The sequence below is a fragment of the Rhamphochromis longiceps genome, linkage group LG1 (assembly GCF_057381845.1).
Source record: "Rhamphochromis longiceps isolate RC_006_pf linkage group LG1, R_longiceps_female_GT1.1, whole genome shotgun sequence".
Taxonomy (NCBI): Eukaryota; Metazoa; Chordata; class Actinopteri; order Cichliformes; family Cichlidae; genus Rhamphochromis; species Rhamphochromis longiceps.
In genome coordinates, this window is record NC_140557.1 from 42,358,079 (window position 1) to 42,368,666 (window position 10,588).

Here is a 10,588-nt window from a genome sequence, read left to right on the forward strand (position 1 = left end):
CCACTGCACTGTTAATGTGAGCTGTGTTATATTGCTGCCTCTGTTCGGTGGTGTCGAGCCAATCAGACTTCAACGTTTGTTTCAACGAGCTGACGGTTCACTCGTTAAGCTGAAAGAAAGATGCTAGACAATCTGCTCCCTGTTTGTGAAGGATTGCTAGAAAAGTTTTTTAAAAAATTATTAGGTAAAAATTAGGTAATGTTAAAATAATGTTATCATCCCAGTGTTTTCAGTGTGGGAGAAAGTACTCAGGGCCTTCAAGTTACACACTATGAAAGGCAGCAACAAGTATAATGTTCAGAAACCTAAAGTATGTATCAGCAGCAGAATGGAGCTAAAAATAAATGTTGGTTTCAGTTCTATGAAGCTTTGAGTATTTTGGATCAGTAGCTGCTGTGTGTGTTGCATCATATTGCTGTAACTGTTTATATGCTTTATATATTCTGAGCTAAGTTGATCTATAGTGTTACATCATATTCTATAAGGATGTTATGTGTTTGTAGACTTTCTGCCCAGTTTGACCCATTTAGCAGACGTCAGCCTGTTTAAGGCTCTGATGTCTATTCTGTGTGACTTAAAGCAGTTGTGACATGGTCTGATTTTCTCACCCAATAAAGGAATATTTCACATATCAGTATAGCAGACATCTTGCTCCTCCCCCTTTTGTGAGTGTGGACACTTCCTCTCTTTGCTCTTTAAATGCTTTGCTTCTTTTATTGATTTTTATGCTGATTTTTTTCCCTTTTTTCTATATGAGCTTACCTGCGATAGCTTCTGGACACTTATAGATCATTAGGATTAAAGTGTTCTTAACAGAAACAGCAACATTTTTATAGTTACCTTATCTTCAGCGCTCCATGTGTTTGTGGCCTAGACACAGCTGAAGCCTGATTACAGCGTCTGGGCACCGAACAGCCTCAATAGCCTGGAAAGGTGCTAACCGCTAGGCTAACTAGCAACAAGATGCCTTCCCTCTCCACAGATGACTACCACAGCCTCCTGCAGAAGATTGCAGTACTGGAGACAAAAATTCATCGCTTAGAAGTAAACGTGGAGGTAAATGGACTGTGTGGAAATGAAACAACCTTGCCTTTGACTCAAAACAATGGCGATGAGCAAGCTAGTACACAGCTAAGGAGCACAGATAACATGACCAAGAAAGTAGACTCTGTGCATTATTATAAATCCTCAAGTGATAATCCCCCCTTGGACTGTCTTGGTGCAAAACCAAGACATAAATCACGTCTCCTGGAAGGGGGAGGACGTACCACAGGCAGGGCACAGCGAGCTGAAATCTCTGAAACCGACTGGCCTTCACTTCCTACGAGACAGAGAAGCTCTTCTACCCCTGTATACGGGAGGAAACAGGACTGGACAACCGTGAATAGGAAGGTTAGCAACAAACCTCCAAAACAACTGAATGTGAAACTGCAGAACAGATTTGCTCCACTATCAAAGGACCCTGGATCGATATCGGACAACCATCCATCTAAAAGTAGCGAAGTAAGGTCTGAAAATCTGTTGAAAAGTGAAAGGCCACAGGGAAAGCTAAAGGCTAGGCCTGAAACTCTGATTGTGGGTGACTCTGCTGTAAAGGATGTACAAAGGATGTGCGGTAAGAACACTAAAGTCGTTGTTTGCACTGAATAAATGGCTTATATCAGCATGTGCTGACCACTCAGTGCATTTTATCAACAACTTTAATATTTTTTGGGAACGCAGGCATCTGTTTAAAGCAAATGGATTTAATTTTAACAAGTCAGGGGTGAAACTGTTCACCTCCAACTTGTTTTATTCCATACGTCATCCATCCGTGCTTGGTGCCAAGGCTGAGATAAACGAGGAGTTATCTCATAAAGAGGAACAAACAGTACTCCAAGAACAGACAAAGCCCAGCAGAAACCTTGAGGAGGAGCTCCATCTGCCCCCACCCGGGAAGAGCCTCAGAAAGGAGAGACATCTGAGGCAAGAAGAGGGGTCCCTATTTGCCTCCAACTCTCTCAACAACACCAACGACCAGGACCAGGGACCACGACCTTCCCCAGTCCCCCAAACCCCTGACAGGCCATCACCCTCCTCCCCCTCCCTTTCTCCCTCCTCCCCACACCTGAAATTCACTGAGGAGATGATGGAGCGGGTCAGTGCTGGGCTCAGATCTACCCCCCGGCCCAATCCCTTTTTGTCCCCCATAAACCCCCCACCAGAGCGGCCAAAGGTTCGCCATCGAGCCCCACCCTCAACAGAGCAATCGAAGTCACATTGCCCAGCCTCGCCCCCCTTAGTTCCTCTTCATGCTCTGTCTCCGCAGTCTGATGTGTGATGTGTGAAGGGTCCGGGCTGTGAGGATTATGGCAGTGATGACTTTTCCCAGGAGAAGCTGGGACCCTGTTTACTAGAAGGTTTTAAAATCTCTGTACTTTTAGGTGACAGAAGGAGACATGTGGCCTGGTCAAAACACAGAGAGCTGCACTCTAAAAGATCTTTAAACATAGTAAACATACCTTGTGTGCCACAGACTGCTCCCAAACACGAGGGGACAAGTAATACCTCTAAAACACTTAAGTTGGCTTTATTAAACATTAGATCTCTAGCTGGGAAAACATTTTTAATTAATGATTTAATCACTGAGCACAGCCTTGATTTTATGTTTTTAACTGAAACTTGGTTGGACCAAAGTAACAGTGGAGCTGTTCTCATCGAGACGACCCCTCCTAACTACTGTTTTATCAGTGAGGTCAGGGCGAGCAGGAGAGGAGGAGGGGTTGCTGTCTTATTTAATGAATCATTTCAATGTAAGCAGCTATCTCCTGGAAGTTTTCAGTCTTTTGAATATGTGGCTTTACAGCTGAAGGCCCCATCCAAAGTTGTGTTTCTTAATGTTTACAGGCCTCCCAAATACTGCACAGACTTTTTTAATGACCTCAGTGAACTGCTGTCTGTGATCTGTGTTGATTTTGACTGTGTAATTATTGCTGGGGATTTTAACATTCATGTGGACAACCCTCAGGACAAAGGGACTAAAGACCTGAGTAACATTCTGGGCAACTTTGGGCTGACTCAGCATGTAACAGAGGCCACACATAATAGAGGACACACTCTTGACCTACTTGACTTGATATTGATATTGTATCACTGCGGGGCTGTATACTGTTGATCTAAGGTGGAATTACCCTGTGGAAACAGGAATTTTCCATTTTAGAGCATTTTGAAATCACTGAAAGTTAGGTCAATTATGGACAATTTGAAAAGGCTTTTATTTTTGAAAGCAAAATCAGAATGACTTGATATTGATATGGTATCACTGTGGGGTTGTATACTATTGATCTAAAGTGGAATTACCCTGTGGAAACAAGAATTTTTCATTTTAGAGCATTTTGAATCGTTAGAAGATTAAGTCAAATATCCGCAATTTCAATGGGCCATTACTATGAAAAGCAAAATCAGAATGACTTGATATTGATATGGTATCACTGTGGGTCTGTATACTGTTGATCTCAGGTGGAATTACCCTGTGGAAACAGGAATTTTCCATTTTAGAGCATTTTGAAATCACTGAAAGTTAGGTCAATTATGGACAATTTGAAAGGGCTTTTATTTTTGAAAGCAAAATCAGAATGACTTGATATTGATATGGTATCACTGTGGGGTTGTATACTGTCGATCTAAGGTGGAATTACCCTGTGGAAACAGGAATTTTCCATTTTAGAGCATTTTGAAATCACTGAAAGTTAGGTCAATTATGGACAATTTGAAAGGGCTTTTATTTTTGAAAGCAAAATCAGAATGACTTGATATTGATATGGTATCACTGTGGGGTTGTATACTGTTGATCTAAAGTGGAATTACCCTGTGGAAACAAGAAGTTTTCATTTTAGAGCATTTTGAATCGTTAGGAGATTAAGTCAAATATCCGCAATTTCAAAGGGCCATTACTATGAAAAGCAAAATCAGAAAGAATTGATATTGATATGGTATTACTGTGAAAAAGACTGCGGTTGGAAAGTGTTGATACAAAGTTCAAATAGTATTTGGAAATACGACTTTTGCTTTTAAGAGCATTATTAAGTCATTGAAAGAGTAGTTCAAAAATGAAGATTCACAGGGCTTTTACTTTGAAATCCAAAATAAGATGGCCTTGATAGTGACAGGGCACAATTAGGGTACAAGGCTGTGTCATGTAGATGTAACATTAGAGTTTCTAAAAAAAAAAAAAAAAGCCTAAATTATATGTTATTATGTTCTTAACATATCTGTTAATTCACTCGAAGTTGGCTTTTATTTTGAAATCCGGTTTCCACATCCATTCCCGTAATACTTTGAATACACAGGGAACGTAAAACAAACTGGAGGCTGGCTTGACACCAGTAAACTAACGCCAGTTCTTCAGTAACTGACGAGGGCTCAAGCATCTCCGCACCAACGGTAAGTTATTTTAACAAAAGCCAGAGAAACGAGCTGCAGAAGCTGTAACATAATGTTAGCATTTACTTTGGCTGATCCAAGTACGTCCATTAAATGTGTTGTTTTTGACAGACTCATGTTGTACTTTTATTTTAATAGTGATGAGTGTCGAACTAGTTGTTTCGCTAAATTAAGTAACTCACCTGAAACGTAAATGAGAGCTGTGGCAGAAACGCAAAGCTGCAGTCTTGTCAGACTGTTTTTTTTTTCAGTCATCCGTTCGTTCGCTCCGGTGAATGCATCCAAACTTTGCAGAAAGTCCTATTAGTTTAAAAAAAGTTGATATATTGTTGAAATACATGTTGAAATCAGCTGGTAAAAGCCAGTCAGCTAACTGAATAGGTCACTATCATGTTTACATATGTGTTCAAGGTCAACTTAAGCCATGTCCACACGTACACGGGTATTTTTGAAAACAGAGATTTTCCGTTTTCGTTTTAAAAAATAATCCCGTCCACACGTAAAGGCAGAAATGAAGGAAAACGCTGCTATGAACATGCCAAAGCAACAGGTGGCGATATATTCCTAACCGTGCAGAAATGTTGGCCAATCAGAAGTCTAGAAGCCTCGGTGGGAAAAAGTAAACAAAGCTGGGGCATAGAAGCAGAACCGAGTCGTATGTGTGGAGGCAGTGCAGAGAGTAGAATTAACAGTAACAGTATTGTAGAAATTCATTTCACCGAAACAATAACGTGGCGCACAGTGTGACGTCAAAAAATGAGCACACCTTTGACACTGCGTTTTCTCCATTTTTCTGTCCACACATAAATGCAAAAACGGAGTTTTAGAAAATATCCACCCTGGCCGGAGTTTTTAAAAATCTCCGTTTTCAGTGACCAAAAACGCCGTTTACGTGTGGACGAAAGGTGCAAACGCATAGAGAAATCTGCGTTTTCAAAAATACCCGGGTACGTGTGGATGTAGCCTAAGAGAATGACTATTAGGCAAAGCAAACCAAAATTACATGATTTGTTCAGAGTTACTGTCAAAAAAAATTTAAACACACAAAAAAATACTCATCTTCACATTAATAGGAGCATTAAAGTCAATATTACTTTTATTGTCAGTATTGGTCTTTTTTTTTTTAAAGGTGAAACTACTAAATATAACATATTTCAAATTGTCAGTAACTTGTCCGACAGTAAATAACTGACATAACTAATTACTTTCATACAAACCAATCAGTAAGTTATTTTGTATATTTTTTTAAATGAGTAATCAGTTATAAATAACTATTTGCATTTCTGAAGTAACAGTAAGACTACTGACAACATTAACTGTTACTTTTCTTTTCTAAAACTATCTTTTGTTTTTCTTTTCTTTACCTTTTTTTCTTAGTAACTCAGGAGGTTGTGTTTTTGGTGGCATTTGTCTGACTGTTAGCAAAATAACTCAAAGTTATGGACAGATTTTAAATTTTCAGGAAATGTCACAAATGGGCCAATAAACAAGTAATTCAATTTTGGGGGTGATCAGGCATGATCAAGGAATTTAAACTATACTGTACTGAACTCTCCATGTGCTTTGCTAGTCTTATTAATCTATTATCAAGTACTGCTTTGTTTGTCATTTTAGTTGTCATTTTAAAAGCTCAAATTAAAGACATCAGTCAGTAAAAATACATCTACCTTGTACCTTATGGGCATGAATCTAGCTAACTAATGAATGCAATATTGTTTGGTGATTGCTACCTATCAATGCAATTATTTATTTCTGTTTTAATAGATATGTTTTTGTTATTCTGTTTCAGAGTGGATTTCAAGAAGATGGAGAGGGTCACCTGAATCTTGACATTTATAAACATGCAACTGCATTTCTTCTTCAAGCCAAGGAAACCCATCGACTGACACAGGTAATTTATGCCATTAATTTTCCATTGAATTGTATTTCATTGTTAGAGAACCTAAAAGCAATATGCTTAACTTATGCTGAACAGTGCTCAAGCTATAACTTGGGCACTGTTCAGACCTGGCATCTTGAATAGATCATTCAAGATGTCATAAATGGACAGCTTTAGGTATGTGAGTGAAACACCTGACATTCGAATGTGTCTCCATGTACTTCATGGGTGACCACTCAGATCTCACTCCCCCACTATATATGGAAATAGACATGTATGTTGCATCCAAAATCTGCCTATCACTATATTTCCTTAGCATGAGCTAAGAATAGAGACAACATAATACACACAACACAAATTTTCAATTTGCATTTCCACCTATGATCCGATTCCTCAAAATGCATTATAATTAAGTGAATACAAGGTTTTAACGTTGCATAAGGCAATATTATTCTTTACAAAAAAAATTGGGTGGTGGGGGTAACTTATTTTGCTCATTGCATCGCACTAACTTTATGTAACTGAAGGTTTCCTTTTTCAAAAATTGTGTCTGTGAGTTTGCATGTTGACTGTGTTTTCATATGAATTTTGTAATTAAGGTTTTTTCCTTTGTTTTTCCTCTTCCACAGAGAGCTGTTAACCACTTCGTGAGTGGAATCCAGCAATATCAGGCCGTATTATTGGAGCACTTAAAACAACAAATGAGTGACATGATTGAGAGACATTCTGGGGACCTGGATCAACTAAAGAGTGATGCAGTGGGGGTATTTGACCAGTTTGTTGACCCTTTCACTCAAATTGCTTCCACACATTTGCAGGAAAAGACTATCAAAGAACTGTTAAAACCAGTTGAACCAGAGATTATTGTCACAAAACAAACAGTCTGTTATTCGAAGCGTGGAGACTCCAGGGTTCTTGCCATTAAAGACCATTGTTTTCATTACATACCGTTGTTGAAAAGTTTGGAGCAGCTGCTATCACATCCAAGAATGCTTGCAATGATTGATGAGAGGCCAAAGCCATGCAAGGATGGCTTTCTTCATGATTTCATTGATGGAGACATTTTTAAGTGGCACCCACTGTTTATTAAAGTCCCTACAGCATTACAGTTGATTTTATATACAGATGAAATTGAACTATGCAATCCTCTTGGATCTAGGGCAAACAAGAACAAGCTGTTATTGATTTATTACACCTTAGGTAACATCAGCCCTAAGTACAGATCAAGACTTCCTGCTATTCGTCTGCTTGCCATGGTAAAATCAAAAGATCTTTCCCGTTGTGGTATAGATGAGATATTTGAGAGGATTAACCGTGACTTAATTGAGCTGTGTGATGGTGTCCAAGTTGTCACTGCAAGGGGTGAGAGGACAATTCATGGGGCACTCATATCTGTGTGTGGAGACACTCTAGCTCAGCATGAAGTGGCTGGATTTAAGGAAGGAGTGGGTTTTGCCTACAGTAAATGCAGGCACTGCGAATGCCACTTTGAAGACATGCAGGAAAAATTTAATGAAGATTTTTTTGTTAAAAGGACCATGGCCAGTCATAACAGGCAATGTAATGACATTGAGAAGGCAAGTACGGACTTTCTGAAAGACAAACTAAAAATAACGTATGGTATAAACAGGAGAAGCAAGTTAACAGACTCTCCTCACGTTGATATAATCAATCAAACCCCGCAAGACATCATGCATGTTATCCTTGAAGGCGTTGCCCCATATGAAATCAAATGTGTTTTAAAGAATCTTGTGCTTTCAGGGCAAATGAACTAAGATTCATTCAATAGTGCAATTTTGTGTTTCCCTTATTCTCCTGTTGATGTGAGGGATAAGCCTTGCCCCATATCTGTCAGTACGCTTTCATCAAATGACAATAAATTGAAACAGTCAGCTGGGCAGATGCTGGTTTTGTTGAAGATCCTTCCATTTCTTATGGACAAAATTGGAGAAAATCATTACACACAAATGCTACGTAACATGTTAGAGATCATAAAAATTCTGTTTTCACCTATTATTGCTGTCTCAACTCTCTCCAGATTGAAGCTTTTAATAGAGCAGCATTTAAAACATTTCAAACAACTGTTTCCAGATGAAAATATTATACCTAAACAGCATTATTTACTGCATCTTCCTTCTCAGATTAAGGCTCTTGGTCCTACAGTGAGGCATATGTGTATGCGTTTTGAGTCAAAACATTGTTTCTTCAAGCAGTGGGCTCTGAAAAGTAGTTTTAAGAATATTTGTAAATCTCTTGTGAAGCACAACCAACTTTATGAATGTAGTCAGAACGTGCATGAGAAACATCCCATTTTTTCAAGTGAAGTCGACATGGTTCCAGCCAAAGAGGTGAAAAATGTTCATTATGTAGAAGGCAAGATTAAAGACTTCATTGAGCAAGTTGAACATGTAGTTTCTGTACAGTGGATTATGCTACATGGAAATATACATTCATGTGAAAAATCTTTGGTTATTTCTGATGTCATAAATGATGCTCCAGAGTTTGCACTTGTTAAAAACATCTATATTGTAAATGCATCTGTGTATTGTTTTGAATGCCAGCCTCTCTCTACAGTTGGGTGGAATGATCAATATTTAGCTTATGAGGTAGAAGTTCCCTGTCTAGCTCAGGCAAATATTTTTGTGGATGCTGGAAATCTTGTTGATTATACAGCATACCACTATGTAAACTTTAATAACAGCAAGTACATTCCAGTGAAGTATGATCTAACTGACATCATCAAACATTATTCTTGAGTCTTTTGTGAATATGTGGGCTGAAATAAGGTTTTTAAAGACTGGCAAAAAAAATTGTTCTATTTACTTTTTATTTTACTTTTGGCGCAATCTGTTCAGTGCAACACAACTGAGAGGGAAACAATTTCAGTGTTTTGCCTCTTTTTCAATGTCACATTGATATGGTTTGACTGATAAATACACTGTGCTTAAGATACTAAGACTCATAATAATGTAATGTTGGGCATGATATTAACCTGCAGTTCTCAATAAAGTAGATTTGATGTCCTGATTCAAGTTAGGTCTATTTCTTGAAACAAGATGATAAATCTTTTACAAATAACACAGCAGCTTAAAACGTTTATGAAATGCCAAAAAAGCTTGTTTCGTGTGAGATATGACTCAAAACAATATGTTTTCAAGAGTTTTTCACTTAACAAGATATCCAAGATGCACTGTCTAAAAACAAGTTCCTATATCTCACTGAAACGTTACTCTTTAGCTGATTATGGCTTATTTTAAGTGTGATTAGATATTTTGACTTGAAATAAGACAAATATACTTGGTAAGATTTTGAGTTTTTGCAGTGTAACTGAGGCAGATCTACCCTGATGGACAATGGGGACTCTAACCCACAAAATGACCAACAAAGGTCTGACCTAATGACCAACCGGGACTTTAACCCAGTATTTAAACTTTTCCTAGCAGACTCTAACTGCTTTCATTTCTTTCTTCTTAGCAGACTCTACTGCTTCTACGCATGAGATTTTTCATCAAAATCAAAACAGACATCCACCAGTAATTTCAGTGAGTAGACTTAAATGTTATCATGTCCAATTTGGCACACTTTGGAAATAATTCAACAGGTAGTGCCTTACCTTTGGATAAGCCGGCTTATGCCCACTCACTTCGACTACTGGAATTCATGTCTGCCCGTCAGACCACCTCAGACCACCGAATTTTACCACCGAAGATTATATTATTAATGCAATGGTAATGATGATAATTATTTAACAATAGCAGTAAAATTTCCCTGCTCCACATCGGTTTTCAGCGTTATTTTGTTATCGTTTTTATCGTTAACTCGGTTTTCCTGGTCTTTTCACGTGTGTTATGAATAAATCTGTTTTTTGGTACCGGTACTGGTTTTATTTTGTTGTATGTATCCGCGACACCTTAAAGGCCGGTCCGTGAAAATATTGTCGGGTATAAACCGGTCCGTGGCGCAAAAAAGGTTGGGGACCGCTGCTTTAAATAATGTTTCCTTTTATAAAAGTAGGATAATGAAAAAACATTTATCATAAAATTTATTATTGACACATGTTTGTGGCAATAAATATGTGAATCAACTAAATGGGGCGGGGGGGAGGGGGGTGTTGGCCCAACTGGTCTTAAACTAAGAAACACTAAAGTTAAATTTGAAAACAATTTAAAACAAAACATCCCCATTCTAAAATGTCATGTGACAATCTGATTGGCTTACGGAGTGATGATGTCACAAGGACTATGTTGCCTTTGATCTGAAGTCTATAAATAGGGGTCAGAAGCAGCA

General features: G+C 38.3%; 1 protein-coding gene across 1 annotated transcript; it reads left to right on the plus strand.

The window, feature by feature from the left end:
- Window positions 1-6,184: 6,184 nt before the first annotated feature.
- Window positions 6,185-9,558, plus strand: LOC146679259 (uncharacterized; the record flags this gene model as incomplete). Its single annotated transcript, XM_085407008.1, has 2 exons — window positions 6,185-6,313; window positions 6,931-9,558. Coding segments are annotated over 2 exons (1,275 nt in total), but the record flags the coding sequence as incomplete, so codon positions are not given.
- Between the last annotated feature and the right edge of the window lie 1,030 nt (window positions 9,559-10,588).